The sequence below is a fragment of the Vigna angularis genome, chromosome 4 (genome assembly GCF_016808095.1).
Source record: "Vigna angularis cultivar LongXiaoDou No.4 chromosome 4, ASM1680809v1, whole genome shotgun sequence".
Lineage (NCBI taxonomy): Eukaryota > Viridiplantae > Streptophyta > Magnoliopsida > Fabales > Fabaceae > Vigna > Vigna angularis.
Genome location: NC_068973.1, coordinates 86,754 through 110,905, shown reverse-complemented (window position 1 = coordinate 110,905; position 24,152 = coordinate 86,754). Strand labels below are relative to the sequence as shown.

Here is a 24,152-nt window from a genome sequence, read left to right as displayed (position 1 = left end):
AGCGACCAATGAACAACACTTGTTATTCAACCATCTGACACTTGCGTTAAATTTTCAATGGAAGTGTTCATATCTCCGCGGTTATGTGAAGATGAAAAGTCCCAAGTTTTAAAATGTTTACAAATTCCACAACAATTCCATGATCTCAACTAATGCAATACAATGCAACTTCCACTTTAATATTCTTCCCCCGAAGCTTTCTTAGCATTAATTAAACAAGTTAATTAAACAAGTTAACTAGGTCATCCTATCAATTCAATTTTATGTCTCGTTTACTTCTTTATTTTAATTCTTTTCCATCTGCTGGGCCTGCCGACTGCCCCTGTAAGGGGGCGCTTGGAAAATTGAAACAAGATTTCAATAATTTGTATGGATTAATATAATTTATTAATAGCAATTATTATCTATAATTATTAAATATATTAATTATGGAGATTATCAATTTAATCATAATACCTATTAGGTGATAGGTGATGGATATATAATTGAAATTTTATTTTGAATGGTTCGTAATAAGTTAATGTGTTCACAGATTTCTATTAAAGTGTGAAATTACTAAAAAATTGTTATGTCAAAAATTTGTTTTGCATAAAACAATTCTATTTAGTATGCAAAAAATGTTGTAGTGAGAGTAATTATTCTTGTTAATTGTTTTATTATTTTCAAAGTCGTTCTCAATATAATGTTTTAGTTGTAGGTTTTAAAACTACAATTAGTTTTTTATTATAAAATTTATTTTCAGTCCAGGATGACTTTTGATCGAATTGAACTTAATATTTGACCTTAATATAACTGAATAAATTTGACTTTGACTTGATTTTTCGGCATAACAATATTTTCTACTTAAAAAACGTCATCAATTTTATTTACGCTTTTGTAATATTTAACTATTGTTTAAAATTTGAATATTACTTTGAATATTGAAAATATCTAATTCAAGAACACTAAGCAAAGGTTTAGGTCATAATTGTTTTTTATGTTCTTAAGATTATCTTCATATATATATATATATATAATATGGATATTCAAAATTCATTTATGGCACTGCAATTTTTTTATTTGAACACATTTAAATGTATTCTATGATTTTTCGACGTTTAAAGAGTTTTACATGTCGACTTCGAGAACTTTTGACGTTTTATGCTTCAATTATACAAAGTTTAGTAGTTCGAATTCAACAGCATAATAGTCTGAGCTCAGCAGTTTGATAACCCGAGCTCAACAGCTCGTCAGTTCAAGCTCAGCAGCTACACAATCCAAGCTCAATAAGAGTTCAATATCATCAAAGGTCAGTGAAGAAGAAAAATCGACTTTGAATGGGTTTATGACGTTGGTCTAGCGAGTGACTGACGTCTAAATGTTTTTTATGTTCTTAAGATTATCGTTCATATATATATATATATATATATATATATATATATATATATATATATATATATATATATATATATATATATATATATATATATATATTATGCTTTTTCTTTTGCGTCGAAAGGTACCATTGAGTTGGTAAGTTAACGCTTCTATTTGTTCCAATAATAATAGCGCTCATTGCTTTACAGGAAATATTTCATTACACAAGTAGTAATCTATTTCATGACAGCTTCTGGTTTTAGTTTTACTTATCCTCTAAATTTTTTTTTTTTAAATAAAAGAAACTATAAGAGAAATTATTCTTAAAAATATAAAAGAAAACACAACAAAGGAATCTAATGTCAATTTTTTTTAGGATAATTGTTTTCAGTCCTTACATTTGCACTAATGTGTCCGATATAATATGAAACGTATTCAGGAACATATGATCTGGCAAAAGAAAACTATTTATTTGGGTTCTAATAAAATTAAAAATAAATAGTTTGTTTCTGGTCCACGCGCTAAACAAAAACTGGTTTTGACTTGGTAGCGGGGGAGAAAATATAACTATAGATTCACAAATAAATATGGACGAAAAGACTCAGCTGCGTTGCATACTCAACTCTTTTTTTTGTCTTTCTTCTTTCTTCTTTCTTATTTCTGCCCTAAACATAAAAACAAACTCAACGCTTCATACGTTGTGAAAAAAGAAGCAGCCAACATGCCAGTGGCTCTTCATAACCAACTCATGGGTTTTACCTCGTTTGCTTCTGCTTCCTCCAAACTGCTTCTTCACAATAATACTTTTCAACACAACCAACCCTTGTTCGGCCTCAATCCTATCTCGTTTCCTTTCCACAACACGACAAGGGGTACGAGGTTGAGAAGGGGACCAAGGTTTCCGGTAGCAGCTATTAGTCAGGATTTTATTAAGACCACACTGAGAGTGCATGCAGAGAAACCTGTGCAGTTCAAGGTCAGAGCTGTGGTAACGGTGAGGAACAAGATCAGAGAGAATTTCAGAGAGACCATGCTGAAGCATTTGGACGCCATCAGTGATAGTATAGGAACAAGAAATGTTGTGCTGGAGCTTATCAGCACTGACATTGACCCAAGTAAGCCTTTCACAACTCACCATTATTACTTCCCACTCTCTCTTAGAAAACACAACAAACGAATCTAATGTTATTTTAATATGCTTCTTAGAAAGGAAATCTCCAAAGAAGAGCAACAAAGCAGCCCTAAAGAACTGGTCAAAGAAATCCAGTGTCAAAGCAGAGAGAGTTAATTATACAGCCGAATTCATTGTGGACTCAGATTTTGGAGTCCCTGGAGCTATTGCTGTTACAAACAAACACCAAAGAGAGTTCTTCTTGGAAAGTATAGTCATCGAAGGGTTTGTGAGTGGAGCAGTTCCTTTCCCCTGCAACTCATGGGTACAAGGAGAGAGGATATTCTTTTCTAACAAGGTAACCAACTTGGAAAGGTCAAAGCATTTAATTACTATTTAATAATGCTAACCAGTTGAACATGCATTCCTTTTTTTATTATTCAAAATTTTCAACTTTCAATAGTAGACTCGGCTGCTTTGATCAAAGAAAAAGTCTTCCTCCATAATCACAAGTTACAAATCGTAAACAAGCAGCCATATACAGATTATTATACCTGTGAAATGAGTTTTCAAAATTCTTATCGACTAATGCTAGGGTTTATTTAAGCTTACGTATATCAACCACCGACAACACGGTCGCTACCCAATTTAATAGACCCACTCACAGAAAGATATAACTAAGAATTTATTACGTACAAGTTGTTTTATTTTTTATTCTGCTAATTCTGGGTTTTTATTATATATATATTTTTTATAATTTGATTTATTTTGTCAGGCATATTTACCTGGTGATACACCTGCTGGGCTTAGAGTACTGAGGGAGAAAGAGTTGATAAATCTTAGAGGTGATGGGAAAGGAGTTAGAAAATTGTGTGATAGAATATATGATTTCGACACATACAACGATTTGGGTAATCCAGATGAAGGAATTGAGCTTACCAGACCGACTCTTGGTGGAACCCAAAACCATCCATACCCAAGACGCTGTCGTACTGGTCGGGCCCCCACAGATACAGGTAACATTAACAATTCATTCACTCGTCTAAGGTTAATTATTACGGACGTGAGCATAACACAGTAAATTGCGTTTTATAGATATGCATGCTGAGAGTCGTGTGGATTTGCCACAGCCTATGTACGTACCAAGAGACGAGCAATTCGACGAGTCTAAAATGAACACATTCGTAATCAAGAGGCTGAAGGCAGTGCTCCATAACTTGATCCCTGGCCTTAAGGCTAGTCTCTCTGCTGATAACCAAGACTTCAACCGATTTTCAGACTTTGACGACCTTTACAATGATAGCCAGCCCTTGCAAGATGAAATTATAAAGAAATTCCCTCTGTCACAAGTGGTCATAAAGATAAAACAATGCAGCCAAGAACTTCTCAAATATGACACTCCCAAAATTATTTCCAGTGAGTGTCCCTTGTTCTTTTCCTTCTAATTGTTATCTTTTTGGCGTGAACTAATTTATCCTTCATAATTATTATATTGTTATTGTAAACAAGGTGTTGCTGATTAAACTAACGATCTCGTGCTTATTATACAGAGGACAAGTTTGCCTGGCTTCGAGATGATGAATTCGCCAGGCAAGCAATAGCAGGAGTCAACCCTATTAATATTGAGCGGCTTGAAGTTTTCCCACCGGTGAGCAAACTTGACCCCGAAATGTATGGCCACCAAGAGTCTGCACTCAAAGAAGAACATATTTTGGCACAACTGAATGGCATGACCGTGCAACAGGTACTCCTCAAAATCCTCGACAACATGACTAAAATGTTTTGTCGCCAAATCCCATGGCTTATCTTAAACAATTGGGACCCTGGCACTAAATTTGTTACTTCGAATTTCTCAGGCAATACAGGCAAATAAGCTGTTTATGATAAACTATCACGATGTCTATGTTCCATTTGTTGACCGGATCAACGCCCTTGATGGTAGAAAATCCTATTCTACCCGCACCATATTTTTCTTGACACCGCTTGGCACTCTCAAACCAATTGCTATAGAACTTAGCCTCGGACCAAGTTCCGGATCGAAACGCGTAGTTACCCCTCCTGTGGACGCAACCACATATTGGAAGTGGCAGCTGGCCAAAGCTCATGTTTGTGCCAATGATGCTGGTGTGCACCAACTTGTTAACCATTGGTAAGCAAATCCGGAAGCAGCATATGTACTATTTAAGTACCATTTGATTACATCTTGTTGGTTAACTAATCGAAAAAGAATTCTCTGGTAAACTGTATGCAGGTTACGCACACATGCCTGCACGGAACCATTTATATTGTCTGCTCATAGACAATTAAGTGCAATGCATCCTGTTTTTAAGCTGTTGGAACCACACATGAGGTACACATTGGATATCAATGCTTTAGCTCGCCAGAAACTGATCAATGCCGACGGAATCATCGAGTCTAGTTTTACACCTGGGCGCTACTGCACGGAGATCAGTTCTGCTGCATACAAACACTTGTGGCGCTTTGACATGGAAGGCCTCCCGGCAGATCTCATACGCAGGTTAGTTGAAAACGAAAAGAGACCCATTTCTGAGTTGAACGAATCTTATAAATGAGAGTCTCATTGCATGATCCATCGCTGCAGGGGAATGGCGGTACCTGACGCAACACAGCCAAATGGTGTAAAACTGGTAATAGAAGACTATCCTTACGCTGCAGATGGGCTTATGGTCTGGTCTGCAATCGAGAACTGGGTCCGCGCCTATGTGAAGCACTACTACGGCCATCCAAGCAAGGTTTGCAATGACAGGGAGCTACAAGCATGGTACTCTGAATCAATCAATGTGGGGCATGCTGATCTTAGGCATGAAGGGTGGTGGCCGACGTTGAATGATAGTGAGGATCTTGTGTCTATACTTACCACATTGATTTGGACGGTATCCGCACAGCATGCAGCTATTAATTTTGGACAGTACCCTTACGGAGGTTATGTGCCGAATCGTCCTCCGCTAATGAGAAGATTAATCCCAGAAGACGAAGAGGAAAAAAAGAGTGAAAAACAAGCGAATTTCATGGCAGATCCCGAAAAGTATTTCCTAAATGCGCTGCCAAGCTTGTTACAAGCTACAAAATATATGGCAATAGTTGACACACTCTCTACCCACTCACCGGACGAGGAGTATTTGGGGGAGCGCCAACAGTCATCCATTTGGTCAGGTGAAGCAGAGATCATCGAGGCATTCTACAACTTCTCCGCAGAAATGAGAGAGATAGAGAAGGAGATTGAGAGAAGGAACTATGACCCAACACTCAGAAACCGCTGTGGCCCAGGGGTTTTACCTTACGAGTTACTTGCACCTACCTCTCAACCCGGCGTTACATGCAGAGGGATTCCTAACAGTGTCTCCACGTAAAATCTCACCTACCCCCACCCATTACCAAGTTTTGTCACATATATATTCATTCTTATTTGCAAATATCTCCATGACCAAAATGTGCGTAAGTTCACTAATTCACGGAAACAACACTACTGTGAATGTGCACGCGATACTAATTTTAATTTTTTTATTAAATTTAATTATTCTTTTTTTTTTCTTTCCTTCTTCTCCATTGTCTATCCGCAATTCATGTCGTTAGTTCCTGACATTGTAATATAAAAACCACATGGGCATTTGTCAATTTTCTCTTCAATACCAAATTTGCAAAAAGTATGTCTTTAGATATTTTTTGTTATTTATCTTTCTGGGATGGAGAAAAAACGAATTATGTGGAACAGTGAGAGTGCTTCAAGCATATTTGTCATCGCTTTCATTCAATAAAACTTTGTTTCATTCTTAATAGTATATAAATTTTTCATAAACTTTTATAAGATGGTTTATTACAACGTCAGTTTAACTTAGACACCAGGATGAACGTCAGAGTATCAACTTATATTGAATTCAAATTTGTATGATTGAGAAATCCTAAAAAAAATTCATATTAAATTTGGTAACATCGTTAGTGAAACAGATTGACATAAATATTAAAAAATGTCATAAATAAACTCTTTAAATATATATGGACAGAATTGTGATAACAGAAAGGGCATCAACAAATCTGAAAGGAAACGGATATGATACGGCAAGGAGAAAGAAAGGGTTGAGAAATCAAAAACCAAAATCTTGACCTCATATTGACAAGCTTGGAACCGATGGATGTCAAGAGAATAACAAAAATTTACAAGTGTGGGACAAAAAGAATAATGAAAGACCTGAGACAATTAGCTGATTGGTGAGGTTGCATGAGGAAGTCGTCAAAATTAGGGCCAGTAGAATATCCATCGCTCGACCGCAAAATCTATATACACAACCCTGCAGTGTTCCCCACCGTTTCATTACCGCACTATTGAGGGACAAAATTTACTGGTGATTGAAAAACCAATCAAAAAGAGCTCAAACTTGATTTCATCAAAAACAAATCGTAACTACCTTCTGTAGAAAGAAATCAAACCCCAAACTAGGAGACGGCCAAAAAACAAAGCCTTATATATTATATAGGAAGAGGACTCGCTAATTTTTCCAATACAAGTATGCTATCTGAATACAAGGCTTCCATTCTGCTGCAGTCTCAAGTTTTCCACTACTGACTGATAGAAAGATTTTAGTGCCTTTAAATCTCCACCCTGCACCAAAATATCATAGTATTTTAGCCCACCACAACAGATGTTCATCCGGTGATTCACCTATTAAACAACAAGCACTACAATTCACACTTTACTTAGCAAGAGACGTTACAGAGCATAAATAATCTTTTCATCAAATTACTCACAACATAAGCATGGCAGAGAAGAAGTTCCAGGATGTTATATGGGGGAAAAAAGAACTTCGATTATTTCAGTAGGACTATATTCTAAACATTTCACCGCCATAAGCTTTTATTACCTGCAACTTTTGACGATATTGCTCTGCCAGATCTTGTGGGCTATTTGCAGAAGATAATCCTTTTGATACAAAATGAACCAGAAAAGCATCCCCAAATTTTTCATACATTACCTTCTGTGCCAGCACGATTTCTCCAAACAAAATAAACTGTACAGAAAATCGAAAATAGAAGGAAGAAGAACATGAGCACAAAAAATTGGCATAAACCATCAAAACACTTAAATAAATATACAATATCCATCTTCCGAAGTAACAAACACCGAAAAACCATATACTAGTATGCTCCGATTACACCGTTATAGTTAGTTGACCATTCCCTCATACAAATTTTCCCTCTTTTTTCTTTTTCAGCTAAACAAATTTCCTTCAAACAAACCAAACGCAGGGAGCCCATTAGACAAGCCAAACAATCTGTTTGGTTCAACTTATTGTGAACCAATATTAGCTTATTTTTTCATACTATCTAATCAGAGCTTTTGAAAAATAAGTATTTTCTTTAGAAGAAGAGTTTCAAACATGCACTTATTTTATAGCAAATTTAAGATCAAGGAGACAACACCCTTGAATATACAAACTTTTAAACAAATAACTGTAGGACTAAGAATGACATACTGGACGGATTTGATCAATTTTATTTCGAATTATAATGGATACGATGAAAAAAATCATTAATCCATTATGATCCACCAAAAATTTAATTAAAATATCTTATTCATCCTGATCTAATTAATAAAAAATCCAATTCAATCTATCCATTAACAGCTTTCTCATGAATACAATTCATCCATAAAAATAATATATTTTAAGAAAATTAGAAATCTATTTTTAAAATTATATTTTCAGAAATAAAATCTGTGAAAAAAATTTAAAATATATTTTAAAAAAAAAATTGTTAAAAAAGTAAGCTTAAGAAATAATTAATGTTGAAAAAAAAATGTTTGGATTAATTTTCATCCATAAAGTAGTGATGGTACACGATCGAGTCTTGTCAAGTTTTCCATAGAAGAAACTTCTTGACAGGTTAAAATTTGATCACTAATATGATAAAAATCTAGATTCATGGCATAGAGGATCATAACCATATAAAACTTATCCAACATTTCTTTTATCTCAACTAATGAGTGAACTACCAAGAACATTTTCAATTCCTCAACTATTGATTGAGATTTAGCAATGAAAGACGTCATGTCATTATCAGATTGCTTGAGACAATCGATTAGCATAATCATAGAGGTGTTGGACATCGTCTACAAAAATATTTTTGACCTTTATCCAAAAGGAGTTACGGGTTTTGGATGACCTAAGCCAAAGTAGAGCACAAAGATGAAAATCAGGTTTCTTCCAAGGTTGAATTTGATCTGTTGGTACTCTACTCCAATATTCTTTTAAGTGATCATGGAACCTTTGAGCAAGATATCAAAGTTCAATTGACACAGACCAAGATAGGTAATTTTTCCCATTTAATTTCTTAGAAGTTATAGAAGGAATCCAGGGAAAAGAGGAGATAGTCCCTAAAGACATTTTGAAACAAGGTAAAGGCATGCACACATTCCAGTAATGCAATAGAGAAAGAACAGAAGGCAGCCCTAGGGTTTCTACAAAGAGAAACCATGAGGAACTCTAGATGACTCACACCAAATGGTACTAGAACGAAAAAAAGGGGGCCGAGAGGAGCTCAAAAGGTTGCGACGAGTCAAATCATGGCAGTCAGGAAGGATACACATGCCTTGTTCGGCCAAGACATTGACGACAATCAGTCCGAATTTGGATGCACGGCCATTGAGGTTGGGTCACACTCCTTGAGGCACATCAGACCCAAGTGTCAGTGAATGAAACTTCAGCGGTTGACGGTAACAGAAGGTTAAGAATGGTGACCGAATGGCTTTGTCAAAGAGATACTCGCAAAGTGAGATCGATCCACTCTGATACCAACTCAAGAAAAATACAAAAAGAATAACAAATGAATTAAAGAGAGTGAATTTCTATTTCTTAGGATCTCATTTATAATAACTTTGAAGATAATGTATAAGAAGGAAGAGAATAAGAAAAGACTTACCTAGAAACTAGATCGAGCTCAAAGCTATGAACAACATTTCAAAAAACTTTATTTAAGACACTTATTCTAACCACTATCATAAAATCCTATGAAGATTAACTACATTATATGGAACCAAATACTCAACCTAGCTGGAATCCCCATAAGACTTTGATTACGTTCAATTATTTTCCATAAAGAGAAAGATAACTCTAGACATAATAAACTCCAATTACTGTCCAGGCAAAGCAAAGAGTTCTCAAAAAGAAATCTTTAGATGATCAAATTTAGAAAAATTCAAATTCTAAAATCAGTAGGCATATTGTATGTTATACTCAATTGTTGAAAGTATTTCAATTCTATAATTATGTAATCTGAGCCCTTTATATTCACGATCCTCCTATTATTACTTCAAACAAACCATACTTATGAGTGTTCTATATTGCAGAGTGCATCAATTGTCCCATAGGTCAGGTAAAACTAGGTCACAATCGAGACATGGCACTTACATTGTTATGCACTTAAGTTGAAAGAGTTGCAGCTTAACTATCAACTATAACTTTTGGTCTATTGATAAGTGTTCAATCTAACAATTGGCATTACAACTAAGGTTACGAATTCGATTCTTAATGGGACAATTGTTGAGGGCAATATTGTTATAAGTAGCATCAATTGTCTCGTGGCATGTAGGCCAGGTGGGCCAAGTCACAATCAAAGAGATTGTTTCCTAGTGAGGCAATTGTTGGGGGGAAAATAATTGTAGGATGCATAAATTATCCCATGACATAAGTCAAGTGGACCAAGTCACAATAGTATCCTCTTATGTAGAAAGAGTTATACCTTGACTAACAGTTCTAGCTTTTGGCCGCTTGATAGAATATTCCCTTATCTACATCATTGTTATTGTTGTACATGTAAATTAAATTTATAAATTCTGCTTGGGAGCTTCTTTTTTATTTCTTGAACTTCCTCAAATGACATCCATTTTATTAAAAACAAATAAGCAAATAGTTTTCTTCAAGGGACAAAGAACGAGACCCCAAACTCTTCTTTCTATTGTGCAATATAAACAATCTTATAACAAGCAGCCAAGTGAGGACTAATAATATACGCAAAGGTTTTGAATAGTAGTATCGTACCACTTGAAAGAAACAAAGTGACAAAAAGAATGTGCAAAACAATAATTTATGTATCTTACAGTGTTTGCATCATGGAAATCAAAAGATCTGTCCAGTACACTGTACAAACAACAGTTTATAGCAAATGCTTCAATCACAAAACTTCGAAAACCAGGAACCTGAAAACCATTAGACATTTAGGAAAAAATTAAAAAAAAATGGGATGAGTAGAAGTAAGTAGAATATACCTTTTCTTCGTAAGGCTGGGCACACCAATCTTTAATTAATCTAATAAAAATCTGTACACATGCCTAAATTGTGAAAATAAGTATACTTAGAATGTATGTTTTGTCAAAAAAGAACTGGTCCAGGAAAAATAATGACTCAGTTGAATAAATAGAAAACACTATACATACCTTTCTTACAAGGATATCCTTATGATTACAAGAAGAGAACAAAAGCAACTGCATCACTGGATCCAGGTATGCTTTACATTTTGGGAAAAGAAATACAGGAGACAGGTCATGTGTAGTAATCACATGAAGAAAGGTATACAATGTTCGCTGAAGTTCTTGCAATTCACGAACTTCCTGAAGAAGGAACATAATAATGATAATCTTATAATCATGCACATATATTTGAGACAGTTTATAAGCAAAGAATAAGATAGATGGTAACACAAAAGATGTTTTTCTACAATGGATTTCACATTTGAAACAATTAAGTAATGAACTAAGAACAAAACTCACTTTATACCACACAGCATAGCGACTAAGTAACAGAATAGATAAGCAGTGTCATTATTTATATCGGAAAGTTGCTCTAATTGCGGACGCTTAGCCCACCTTAGTTGTGATCTCTATAGGAGCTGCCTTAATTGAAGCCTTAAGGGTGGTGTTTAGTTCCAAAGCAAGAGATATGACTTACATAGTGTTAAAGTATAGGAAAGAGAAAGACATTGAGTTGAAACCCTACGTTTCAAAGATAACAATTTGATAAATAAAGGAGAATTGATATCCTCTAATAATAAAGATACAATGCAGGAATAATAAAAATGTTCCTAATAATACATATATGGTCTACATATCCTTGATCATATAAGATCTGCTCCTTATTATAAATCATAGAACTCCTAGAATTCGGGCAAATCTTACCTTATAAGTCAAGTTTGAGGGATTGTTGGACACTAAGTCCAAGTTCTAAGAAATTCCTCAACCTAAGGTTCGTCAGATAGTGATATTGTAGCTCCAAAACATGTAGAAAGTAAAGAAAAACAAACAAACATAGAGAAGTGAACATTTGACAATAGAACAAACAACAAGCACAATTACTATAGCACAAGCACAAACTTCTTAAAATTGGAAGAAAAGAAATAATCAAATCATAAAGACCAATCATATAACAAAGCTAACTTAAAAGCAAGTATAAGAAGAAAAGGAAAAATGTATGCCAGTTATTTATTAGAAAACTGCAACAACATTTTCATACCTCAGTGATTGCATCAGGACCAGGAGAAGGTAACCCATTTCTAGGAATAACACTAAATATCCGCTCAACAACAGCTGGAAATATTTCCTCCAAAATGTCACGCACCAAAGTATTGAACTTGCAGATTAGTTGATTGAGTAACAATAGAAAACCAACCATTTGCTTTGGCTGCAATAGAATGTAAACAAGACATTACACAGCTTTATCTTCAACCAAAACCAAAATAAACAACCTCATTCAGGTGCAAAACATGTATTATATTTTGGGGTTTTTATATAGAGGGAGGAAGATGGAACTTACAATACTCATACATTCATAATTTTGTATGAAAAGATATTTTAGATATTTCCATATATTCTAACAGCCAACCTTAAGATTGGTATAAATAAACCCTCCAAAAAAGTAAACTAAATCATATAATGATACTACAGAATGGTAGTACTAAGATGGTTCTTATGGACTTCCACAGGACCAGCCAAAACTTAAAGTTAATCTGATGGGCAAGGATTTTTTTTTTTTTAAGAGGTTGTTTCATCAGAATTCCCTGGGAAGACTACGAAGATGTATTTAACCATGTCAGTAAATCTGTATGGCAGAGATCAAAACTTGAAGAGAAACTCCGCCAGAATATATTTAAACAAGCCAGTAAATGCATGTTGAAGATGTCACAGCAGTGGACAAAACCAGTTAAGAAAATAGTTGGAATGAAGAACAAAGGTCAAGGGCAGCTTGATGGAGGACATTATAGTGGTGATTATGAAAATGGCAGCAACAAAGACAACTAATTTGAAGGAACAACCATGAAAGCAGTAGAATTCCAGCATTGAAAGATTTCAAAAGCGGACTGATAAAGGCACAGGTCTGGAGGAAGGTACTGTACCGTTCTAATACTATATTGAAATAAAGTGTTGATAGGGGAAGCTTTAACCTCTTTATATCTTTGTTTTTGATGATGAACAATAAAGTGGTTTAATGGTTTCTTGCACAACAAATGACATAACAAATGTTTATATCTTGATCATGTTTGTGCTAGATATGTGAATCCATTATTATTGAATGAATCATGTTTAAAACAGATTGATAATCTCATTTCTGGTTGAAATAATCGATTAAACAAGGTGTATAATATGTTAGATTTAACCAGATTACTTAGTAAGCTAACAGGGGCAAATTGTTATGTTATAATCGATTATACAGGGTATATAACCGATTAAAACAGAGTACAGGACATAATTTGTCATATAAGTGAGATAATATGTTAAGGATGAAAATTGGATAGACAATATGGCTAAGTGTTGATATAATCGATTACATAAGTTTCCTAATCGATTAAAACAAAAAACATAGTCTAATCCTTTGCCTTTATAGCCTGTTCTGTTATAACTGTCAATTGAATGAAGAATAGGCTTAGGTGTTTAGATAATCGATTACATGCATAGGATAATCTGTTAAAACATAAATAAAGCATAACAGATTACATAAATATCCTAATCGATTATATTGCAACATGATTTGAAAATCCTATATATATATATATATATATATATATATATATATGTGTGTGTGTGTGTGACTTGAAAATTGTTTCAATAACGTTACAATTTTCAAATACTAACATTCTCATTGAGTTTTGATTACAGCTGCTTTCAAGAGACGTTCTTGGAGAATCTACACTACATTGGTTGATTACCCAACAAGATTCATTCAAGACTTTGTGCTAAAGTGGTTCTGACTCAATCTGCACTAGAAGAGTGTGTCTTAGAGATCACGTTCTTTGTAAACAATCTGTGTATTGTGTACTCATGCGGGTTTGCCAGGGGTTGAGAGCTGTGATTGTTCTCGGTTGTTTAAGAGATTGAGGTTGTTCATCTATTGGGTTGCTATATTGATTTTGAATGGTGAGAGGAGTGCATTAAGAGGGTTGTCTCTGTATTTCTATATACTCAATCAACTATAGTGGATTCCCTTCAACTAAGGTTGTTGAAGGAGAACTGGATGTAGGCTTGTGATAGCCGAACCAGTATAGATTGTTTGTGTTGATCTTTCTCTACTCTTTCTCTGCTTGTTGATTCATTACTATTTGTTTATTGATTTCAATAAAGCAAAGAACTCAAAGATTTCGAAAAGATCATTAAAAAGGGTTAATCCAATTCACCCCTCTTGGCTTGAGATATAAGGCCTTTCTTTTCTTACAAAAAGGTTTCACATATAGAAGGAAGAGGAAATAAGGGAGTGAAAAATTGAATTTGATATTGATTTGATGATATGTTCATAAAACCTAAAGGCACTAACTCATTGATGAAAGTTATAATCCTAACTAAACAAGGAAAAAAAATCAAGAGATGAGGAAATAAAGTAACAAACCAATCCTAAAATAGAATGGCTTAAAGGGACAATCTAAGATAATCTAGATAATACAAGATATTTTGGACATTTTCATATATTCTACCATTTCAAGTTAGGATCAAAGTCAATGAATGATGCACATATACGATACTATCCCTCTGAAGTTATGATTATTCTAAAAATATATAGGATATGATACTTGTAAAATATATACCTAGATAACACTTAAGATTGAAACTGTAAAATAATTCTAGAGGGCTTGATTGATCCCTCTCACAATCTTCTATTTATAAGAATAAATTGATACACAAATACATGATAAATAGGGTAACCCTAGACACAATATAATCATGATAAATAGGGTAATCCTAGACATAATATAATCATGATAAATAGGGTAACCCTTGACACACTATAATGATGATAAAATAGGATAAATATCCTAACACTCCCCCTCAAGCTGGAGCATACAAATTGTATGTACCAAGCTTGGAACAAATAAACTCAATCCGAGGACCCCTTAATGACTTGGTCAATACATCTGCGAGTTGATCGTTTGACCCAATAAACTCAGTACATATTTCTTTGGTCAACAACTTTTCACGAACAAAATGACAATCAATTTCTATATGTTTAGTCCTCTCGTGAAACACTGGATTTGATGCAATGTGGAGAGCAGCTTGATTGTCGCAATACATCTTCATAGTATGGATGTCACAAAATTTAACCTCTTGAAGGAATTGTTTCACCCATATAAGTTCACATGTTAGTGATGCCATTGCCCTATACTCGGCTTCCGCGGTTGATCGAGCTACTACATTCTGTTTCTTACTTTTCCATGAAATAATGTTTCCTCCCAGAAAAACACAATATCCTGTTGTAGACCGTCTATCAATAGGTGAACCTGCCCAATCTGCATCACAATACCCAGAGACATGAATGCTTCCTTTATCTTCATATAACAATCCTTGCCCGGGAGCCTTCTTTACATACCTTAGAATGCGAATGAGAGCATTCCAATGGTCAATACATGGAGCCTGCATGAACTGACTAACCACTCCAACTGCAAAGGATAGATCTGGCCTTGTAATAGTGAGATAAATCAGTTTGCCAACTAGCCTCCTATACCTCTCTGGATCGGAGAATAATTCACCTTCTTCTGTCCTTAATTTCTGGTTTGGGTCCATGGGACTGTCTACCGGTCTACAATCAATCATGCCTGTTTCTTGTAATATATCAAGAGCATACTTCCTTTGGGAGATTACAACTCCATCTTTTGATTGCGCTACTTCAATGCCTAAGAAATATTTGAGACTTCCAAGATCCTTGGTTTGAAAATGTCTACACAAGTACTCTTTTAGTTGAGATATTCCAACAGCATCATTTCCTGTAATGACAATATCATCAACATATACTATTAAGTAAACACATTTCCCGAGAGAAGAATGACAATAAAAAACTGAATGGTCTGCTTCACTGCGTTTTAGCCCAAATTTTTGAACAATGGAGCTAAACTTTCCAAACCAAGCACGTGGGGATTGCTTGAGGCCATATAGAGATCGATGCAATTTGCATACCATACCAGACTCCCCCTGAGCAACAAACCCTGGAGGTTGCTCCATATAAACTTCTTCCTCAAGATCACCATGTAGGAAGGCATTCTTGATATCCAATTGATGAAGTGGCCAGTGACGAATGGCTGCCATGGCAAAGAAGAGACGAATAGTAGTCATCTTGGCTACAGGAGAGAAAGTGTCACAATAATCAAGACCATAAACCTGAGTGTAACCTTTTGCAACAAGCCGAGCTTTGAGCCGATCAATTTCACCATCAGGGCCAACTTTAACTGCATACACCCATCGACAACCAACCGCCTTTTTTCCTGGGGGAAGGGGCACCAGCTCCCAAGTATTACTGTGGTCAAGAGCCTGCATTTCTGCAATCATAGCTTGTCGCCATCCAGGATGATCAAGTGCTTCTTTCACATTCTTGGGTATAACAATAGAGGACACTGAGGATAAAAGAGAAAAATAGGAGGGCGACAATCGATGATAGCTTAGAAAATTATAAATGGGATGAGGGTTCCGAGTGGAACGAGTACCTTTTCTGAGGGCAATAGGCCATGCTGAATCATTTGCACCAGGAGGCGTGGGAGGAGGTGACGAGGGAGAAGAATCTGAAGTAGGAGATTCACCATTGTCTTGGGGAGGTGGACTATCCATTGGGGCCCTGTGTGGGATGATCTCAGTATGTGGAGAAACAGGTGTAGAAGGATTGTGATCATGACTGGGAATGACAGAGACAGTGGAGCTATTTGACTCAACCATTGGAATAGGAAGGACCTGCTGGAGGATAGAAACATCCTGAACAGATGGAGAGAAGTAAGGAGTCTGTTCAAAGAATGTGACATTGGCAGACATGTAATACTTCTTAGTTTCAGGAGAGTAACACCGATATCCTTTTTGAAGTCGAGAATAGCCTAAGAAGACACATTTGAGAGCGCGAGCGGAGAGTTTGTCTAGACCTGGAGACATGTCATGAACAAAACATACACAGCCAAACACTCGGGGAGATGTATGAAAGAGAGGATCATTAGGAAACAAAATGGAGAAAGGGACTTTATTATCAAGAGAGGAGGAGGGCATCCTATTAATAAGATAACATGCAGTTAAGATGGCATCCCCCCAGTGATGGACAGGAATATGGGCACCAAGCAAAAGGGTACGAGCAGTTTCAACCAAGTGTCTATTTTTTCGTTCTGCTATACCATTTTGCTGTGGTGTATGAGGACAAGTAGACTGATGTAAGATACCATGGGAACTCAAGATGGCAGAAAAGGAGGATGAAAAATACTCTTTGGCATTATCACTTCTTAATATTTTGATTACTTGACCAAATTGATTCTTGATTTCATTCAAAAAGGATGTAAAGATAGCTAACAATTCAGAACGATTTTTCATAAGATAAACCCAAGTACATCTTGAATATTCATCAATAAAGGTAACAAAATAGCTATAACCAAAGGAGGAGATACGACTAGGTCCCCATATATCAGAATGGATGATGGAAAAACTAGAATTACATATTGATTGAGACCTTTTATGAAAGGAAGATCTAACATGTTTTCCTAATTGACATGACTCACATTCTAAGGTTTGGAGACCACTAAGTTCAGGACACATCTTTTTTAATTTGGACAAATGAGGATGGCCAAGTCGATCATGTAGCACTTTAGGATTAAGAGCAGCAACACAAGACACCCTTGGACGAGATCCAAAATGGTATAATCCGCCAGCTTCATATCCTTCTCCAATCTGTCTCCCCGAACCACGCTCCTGTATAACAAAAGATTTATGATCAAAGGTTATTGAACAATTTAACATTTTAGTCAACTGGCTTAAGGAAATTAAATTAAAAGGACAATTAGGGACAAAAAGGACTGAGTTGAGATTGAGGGAGGGAGACAAAGAAACATGACCGACTCCTTTGGAAGAAGTTTTAGATCCATTTGCAAGGGTTATGAAATGAGGTTTTTCTCGAAAGGAAATAGATGAGAACAAAGAGGTATTACCAGAAATGTGATCAGAAGCACCTGAGTCAATTACCCATGAATTTTGACATTCCATAGATTGAGAAACGCAGGCTGTTGATGTATTGGGAGATTGAGATGGTTGTGCCAAGCTGTTAGACTTTAACCTTAAATACTCTTGATATTCATCCTCAGAAAACATAGAAGTAGAGGTTTCAGTTTTCAAAGTGGAAGTTTCAGTCTTCGAAATATTGGCGGTTTTGGAAGGGAAACCATGTAAGGAGTAACAATTCTCTTGAGTATGACCCATCCTTTTACAATATGTGCATTGAGTACGTCCCCGACCTCCTCGTCCTCCTCCTCTAGTGCCACGTCCTCCTCTTCCTCGTGTGGCAACCATGACAGATGGTTCCACTAGTTCATGCGCTTCTTGAGTTTGAGATACCGGGACACGCAGAAGGCGAGTGGTCAATGTTTCCATAGAGGGGACCTCATGACTAGTTAGAAGTTGATCTCTGAGATGATCAAAATCGGGATGTAGGGCACGAAGGATCAACACCATGTAGAATTTGTCTAGTTTCTTTTTTATATCCTCTAATGGATCTACTTCCAAAAACATCCTAAGTTCTTCGACAGCAGATTGGGCTTCAGTCATGAAGGACACCATATCATGGTCTGCCATTTTAAGAGATGCAAGTTTATTCGTAGTGTCATAGAGACGTTGAATATCGTTGGCATAAATGCTTTGGGCTTTCTTCCAAAAGGAGTGACAAGTTTTGAAAGCCCTCAAAGATACAAAAAGTTTGGGTTCCACTGATTGCCATAACAGGGCACACAACTGGAAATCTGCTTGTTTCCACTGATCAGCTTTTTCAGTAGGCACATGGCTTCCATCTCGCTCAAGGTGGTCATAATGCCCTTGGCCAAGGAACCACATTTCAACGGCAGCAGACCATGATAGATAATTTTTTCCATTTAGCTTCTCGGAGGTAATTGATGGACTTCCAGAGAAGGAAAGAGTATTGCCAGACGCCATTTCTGAAGAAGACGAATAGTACTAACGAAGAACAAGAAAACCCTAAGGGTTTAAACGAAGGAAACTTTGACAGTGATGGACGACGGTGGCCGGCAATGGCGGGCGGTGGCCGGCGGTGACAGTGGCCGGACGGTGGCCGGAGACGGTGGCCGGACGGTGGCCGGCGACGGCCGACGGTGGCCGACGGTTGACGGTGGCCGGCGGCGGGCAGCGGCGGGCAGCGGCGGGCAGCGGCGGGCGACAAAGAACTGTGGCGCCGGACAAATATATATTACGAGACAGAAACCAGAGCGGGATCGACCCGCTCTGATACCAACTTAAGATTGAAACTGTAAAATAATTCTAGAGGGCTTGATTGATCCCTCTCACAATCTTCTATTTATAAGAATAAATTGATACACAAATACATGATAAATAGGGTAACCCTAGACACAATATAATCATGATAAATAGGGTAATCCTAGACATAATATAATCATGATAAATAGGGTAACCCTTGACACACTATAATGATGATAAAATAGGATAAATATCCTAACAATAACTATAGAAGTTCCTAAAACATAAAAAATATATAATTGCAAATTGTCAAACCCAAATAAAGAACATACTTCCTGGACATTACTACATAAAAGTTATAAATCATTGCAACCTTAAATCACTTCCTATTATTGTCTACAAATAGACATAGAATCAAACTCATACCTTTCTTGAAATCATCCATAAATAGGACATTTTTCATTTGTGTCTCATTAAGGGACAATTCTCCTATGTTTCTATATCATACATACTTCCATGTCTCATATGTAATTGAATTGGGTTTTCACAAACTTTTTAAGAGGATTGGAAACCTCGTGGATACATATCAGTGAAGTATATAATTAAGTAAATGAAAGTATTGATGTTTCATGGTTGTCAACCAACCACTCCAAGAGTGTTACCACCGATACTACAATATTACACATTCTCCAAAAACACATTTATATGATACAGAAAAACGTAAAAAAATCATAAACAGACAATCTTTTTCCCATCCTTTAAAAAGCCCACACCCTTGTAGTCCCCATTACCATTTTGAATTCATGTTGGAACTAAAAGGGATTAAAAGGTATTTAAAATAAAATGCCCAGGGACTAAGGGTCTTTTATAGGAACTAAAAGGGAAAAATTTTGCAACTATAGGGACCAAATGAATAACTAATCTACCAAAGATGACAAAATACGACAGACAGTCAGACACCCTGCAGTTAGAGGAAAGGAATATTCTAAAATGCCAGAAAGAATTGAAGAAGGAATAATTATAGGAAGGGTTACAGCAACATCTGTGCAACATACTAAAATCTCAGGCTTAATTATCATATAAGCATATGCATATCGTTCTTAATGGGATCATATATTCAAATGGTCCGACCATGGGAAGATAAGATGTGAGAGGAATACTATTCTCAATGTCATATTCCAATGCAAGGAAATGTTCAACACACCAATAACAAAATGCAAGGAAATGCATTTATATAAAGAAATTATAAAGATTTAAGTTAAAGAAATTAGAGATAATATGTACTTCAATTTCTTCAAGTAACTGCTTTAATGCCTTTGGAAGGTAAGGAAAGACAGATGCTCCAAGTGTATCCACCATGCGATGTATAAAGGATGTGACCTACATACCATATATGGATATTACATAAAATTTACAGATCTACTTTAAGCAAACCATTTTTGAATCATTAAATTTAATTCATACCTTGTTTCGCAGAGGTTCTACTTTTGGAAATATAACAAGAACTTGAAGAAGTACATCCAGTGTCTACATAGAAGACAGTACGACAAGATTTAGCAAAACAAAATATTAAGAAACCAAACACAGGTTCAGTAGAAATAGACACAAGCTTACTGCGAAAAATTATCAATCACACAAAGCATTATGCAAAGATGGGTTCTATACATTATATGACAAAACTCAATTTTCATCTATAAAATAGTAGCAAGATTACATTCTAAAGCTTTAAACAAAAAAGACAGAAACTATACATCAGATAAACCATATACAACTCCAAGGAACATGAACCAAAAATTTTCGAAAATACTAACCTGCTTAAACATGAGACCAATTGCAGGGCGACTAGCAGTAACAAGTCGCTCGCTAAAGCCCTATATCATGTAAAAAATAGTAAGGATGGATGGAAAACAAAAGTATTGATGTATTTTACCACAATACTACCCTTTAAACTTCAAATTAAGACAAACAAACAAAATGTAAATCTTTTTATCACTATTTGTTGAGTTTTTAGGCTTTTATAAAAGAATAAATGAAAGTTGGGAAAAGTAGAAGTCCAAATTAGAAAAAACACCTTACTGAGCGAATTAATTGCCATGATAATTTGCTGGATTACAGCAATTTTTGCATTAGCCTCCTCAGCATTCAATAACTTGGCATTTATAAGCAATGCCTCAACCTGTATTAACCGACGATAGGAAATTATATGCACCAAAACCAACCACAATAATCTCAAAAGAAGAAATGCTACTGGAAACATGGGTACACATAACTTTTATAAAGTATCTTGCAATTATTTTTTATTATTTTTTGGATTAGAAGGTCTCTTGCATTTTTAAGTAAAAAACAACCTGCTGACAAAGAGGACTGAGCAAAGAAGATAGATAATCAGATTGCTTTTCAGGCTGGATATCTTCTGTTCCAATCAATAAACCAATTGCCTGTCAAAGTGCCTCAATGAATATAAGAGAAGAAAAAGAACAAAAATAATCACAGAAATGTCCATAATCCTGAAACATTGGGAGAATACCTCAAAGATGTGGCTACCATCTTCTGACCCTGATAGCTCTTCTGCTGTATAATTCATAATAGTGAATTGGGCAACAGTGTCTTGCAGGCTCTGAATTTAACAGAACATTTCAAAAAATCGAGAAGACAGATGGTGGAAGCAACCAATCACACAATCCATCCATGCACATCAAGGACAACCAAAGAGTGCAAGTCAGGAATAATTTATATATAATTTCGTTTATTTAATGTAATGTTGAGTACATTTTAAAAACAGAAAAACGAAATAGAGAAGGATTGTATAGTTGCTACCTGCAAAATAGTCTCTATAAAAGGCACCAACTTCATTTTCAGCAATTTAACAACCCTCATAAACAAATAACTGGCTCTACGACTAACATTGATGTTTGAATGATGTATGCCTCTTTCATCAAGAAAGGCAGCTAGAACCATTGGAATATATTGAGTATTATCCTGAATAAACTTAATATATCTTGTCACTGTCTCCAAGTAAACAAGGGCAACAAGCCTATTAGAGTGACAAGGAAACTTTGTCGATAGAAGCATAATCACAAGCTCACTCAACAATCCACTCCCAGTTTTCATGGCTTCCTCACTTATGGATTCTCCAAGTGCATATAAAAGAGAAAGTGCACCTTCTACCTCCTCCACATTGCTATTCGAAGATCTAGAAACAGCACTTGCCAACGAATTTCTAATAAACATCTGAGTTACATCAGGTGCTACACGACCCACAGTGCGAAGAAGAACAAACAAATCCTTTCTGAACTCTACCATCCTATCCTCCTCCTCTTTACCAATTTTGTCCATCACATCAAGATTAGAGCGGTATGCTGGGTCGTAACGGATTAGCACTAGGATAACTTCCAATATCTGCCCTAATTGAAGTAGCTGTTTCTCCCGCAAAGGAGTAAAGCTCTTCAAAATGGCAACATAACCTGAAAGAAATTGAATGATGTTGAATGTAGCATCTACCTCAAAATTCTTCATTACATAGAAAATGGAGGGTAAAACTTCACTCAAAAGCTCCATAGAGATTCCTTTAGCATCCTCAGAATTTATGCGTTTGAAGCAATCCAAGGCCTCTACAGCATACCCAGTAAGCAATGCAGCTATATCAGCGACCATTTCAGCATCGCCGTTCTCAGTCACTAACCTGAGTAGACGACTAATATGAAGGCTTTGCAACAACGACAGTTTGGATTGGGGCTCCATTCTCTTAGAAACAACTGCCAACAAGCATCTGATTGCAGCACCACGAAGCTGATCAGACAGATGACCAACCAAAATCAAATCAAACAACAAAGGGATAAAAGCATCATTGACTATCAACCCGATGTCTATCCAAGAAATATATCTCCTCATGGAATCTAACACACTAGTGCATAGCTCTTGATCAGAATTCCGGTACATAGAAACAATGTCATACCAGGCCCTGACAATCTGAGAGACACACTGCTGTCTCATTGCGTCTTTAACCCGGCTCGCAACAGTCAATTCCTCAGGGGTTCTGGGGTAGTCCAAACTAATTAATTCATCATCCAGGGCATTCAAAACTCGACAGAACATGTCTATGACCACGTTTCCTTTGCTCAAGTGTGGAAAAAAATCAACAAAGACGGAGGACCAGACCAAAGGGTAATCGAAGTAAATCAAAGTTATCAAAACCTGTGCAAGCTTGTTCTTTATGAAGGCAGGGCCTTCCAAAATCCTTGTGAGGTTCTTGTCTTCGAGGCACACGATTGAAAAGACGGAGCCCCTGATCATGTGCCTCTCATCTAGGGTCATTGTCAAGTAGCGTGTTCGAATGACTTCATGTAAGGTCTGTAGGCACCAAAACTGGACTTGAACAAGATTTGAAAAGCATAATTTTTCAATGCAAAGTCTACAAATTGATGGCTTCTCCTTAGTAGCGTTACAGTAAAGTTTGGCCTGTTTCTTCAAGTCATCGTCAAGGGCTCCCGATTCATCAAACATAATAAGAATCGCTTTATCCAGATCATCCATAGTGTTGTTCTAAAGAGTGGAGTTGTGGCGAGGGGTAGGGGTGTGGCAGTGTCGATGGATGGGTCTCGCAAGGGCAGGTTTTGAGTTGCCTTCTCGGACTTGCCTTCTCGGACGGATCAATGGAGGAAGAACCCAATAACATAAATACGGGTTAGGGTAGGGTTTTTGTTTGCTTCTATCACTTTCTCTCTGTATCTGCTGTCTGCCTCCCTGTTCAAGGTTTTTCTTAATAGTAATGGGAGGGATTTGGATTGCCGTTTAACTTTTGATTGTTATTTTTTTATTTCCTAAGCACAAAATCTAATAGGTTTTCTTATTAGAGGGGATTTTAATTATCTTTTATATTAAACATTTTTAACTTCAGCTGTGTTTTTTAACAAATCACTAAAACAATTATTTAATATTTTTTCTTGATCTGTTATAATAGAGTGAAAATAAACATAA

At 36.1% G+C, this 24,152-nt stretch overlaps 2 protein-coding genes across 8 annotated transcripts; one reads left to right on the top strand and one right to left on the bottom strand.

The window, feature by feature from the left end:
• Nucleotides 1–1,931: 1,931 nt before the first annotated feature.
• On the top strand, nucleotides 1,932–6,103 carry LOC108318688 (linoleate 13S-lipoxygenase 3-1, chloroplastic). The gene is made up of 8 exons (XM_017556327.2): nucleotides 1,932–2,471; nucleotides 2,563–2,825; nucleotides 3,243–3,483; nucleotides 3,563–3,883; nucleotides 4,018–4,211; nucleotides 4,324–4,616; nucleotides 4,719–4,985; nucleotides 5,070–6,103. The coding sequence occupies exons 1-8, from the start codon at nucleotides 2,078–2,080 to the stop codon at nucleotides 5,836–5,838; spliced, it is 2,742 nt and encodes a 913-aa protein (XP_017411816.1). The 5' UTR covers nucleotides 1,932–2,077; the 3' UTR covers nucleotides 5,839–6,103.
• Nucleotides 6,104–6,562: 459 nt separating this feature from the next.
• Nucleotides 6,563–23,952, bottom strand: LOC108322230 (exportin-T). 7 transcript variants are annotated; one of them, XR_008248322.1, is made up of 14 exons: nucleotides 21,993–23,950; nucleotides 21,703–21,792; nucleotides 21,524–21,613; nucleotides 21,247–21,351; nucleotides 20,987–21,046; nucleotides 20,640–20,702; nucleotides 20,460–20,555; nucleotides 11,986–12,153; nucleotides 10,914–11,087; nucleotides 10,746–10,808; nucleotides 10,578–10,676; nucleotides 7,345–7,491; nucleotides 6,892–7,085; nucleotides 6,563–6,774 (listed from the first exon to the last, which is right to left on the bottom strand). XR_008248322.1 is itself a non-coding variant. In XM_052876122.1 (13 exons), the coding sequence occupies exons 1-13, from the start codon at nucleotides 23,706–23,708 to the stop codon at nucleotides 6,996–6,998; spliced, it is 2,949 nt and encodes a 982-aa protein (XP_052732082.1). In that variant the 5' UTR covers nucleotides 23,709–23,951; the 3' UTR covers nucleotides 6,563–6,995. The 7 variants fall into 7 exon arrangements, 6 of the variants coding, with proteins under 6 accessions (XP_052732082.1, XP_052732081.1, XP_052732083.1 ...); XM_052876122.1 differs by having other exon boundaries at nucleotides 6,563–7,085; nucleotides 10,746–10,796; nucleotides 21,993–23,951; XM_052876121.1 differs by having other exon boundaries at nucleotides 6,563–7,085.
• Between the last annotated feature and the right edge of the window lie 200 nt (nucleotides 23,953–24,152).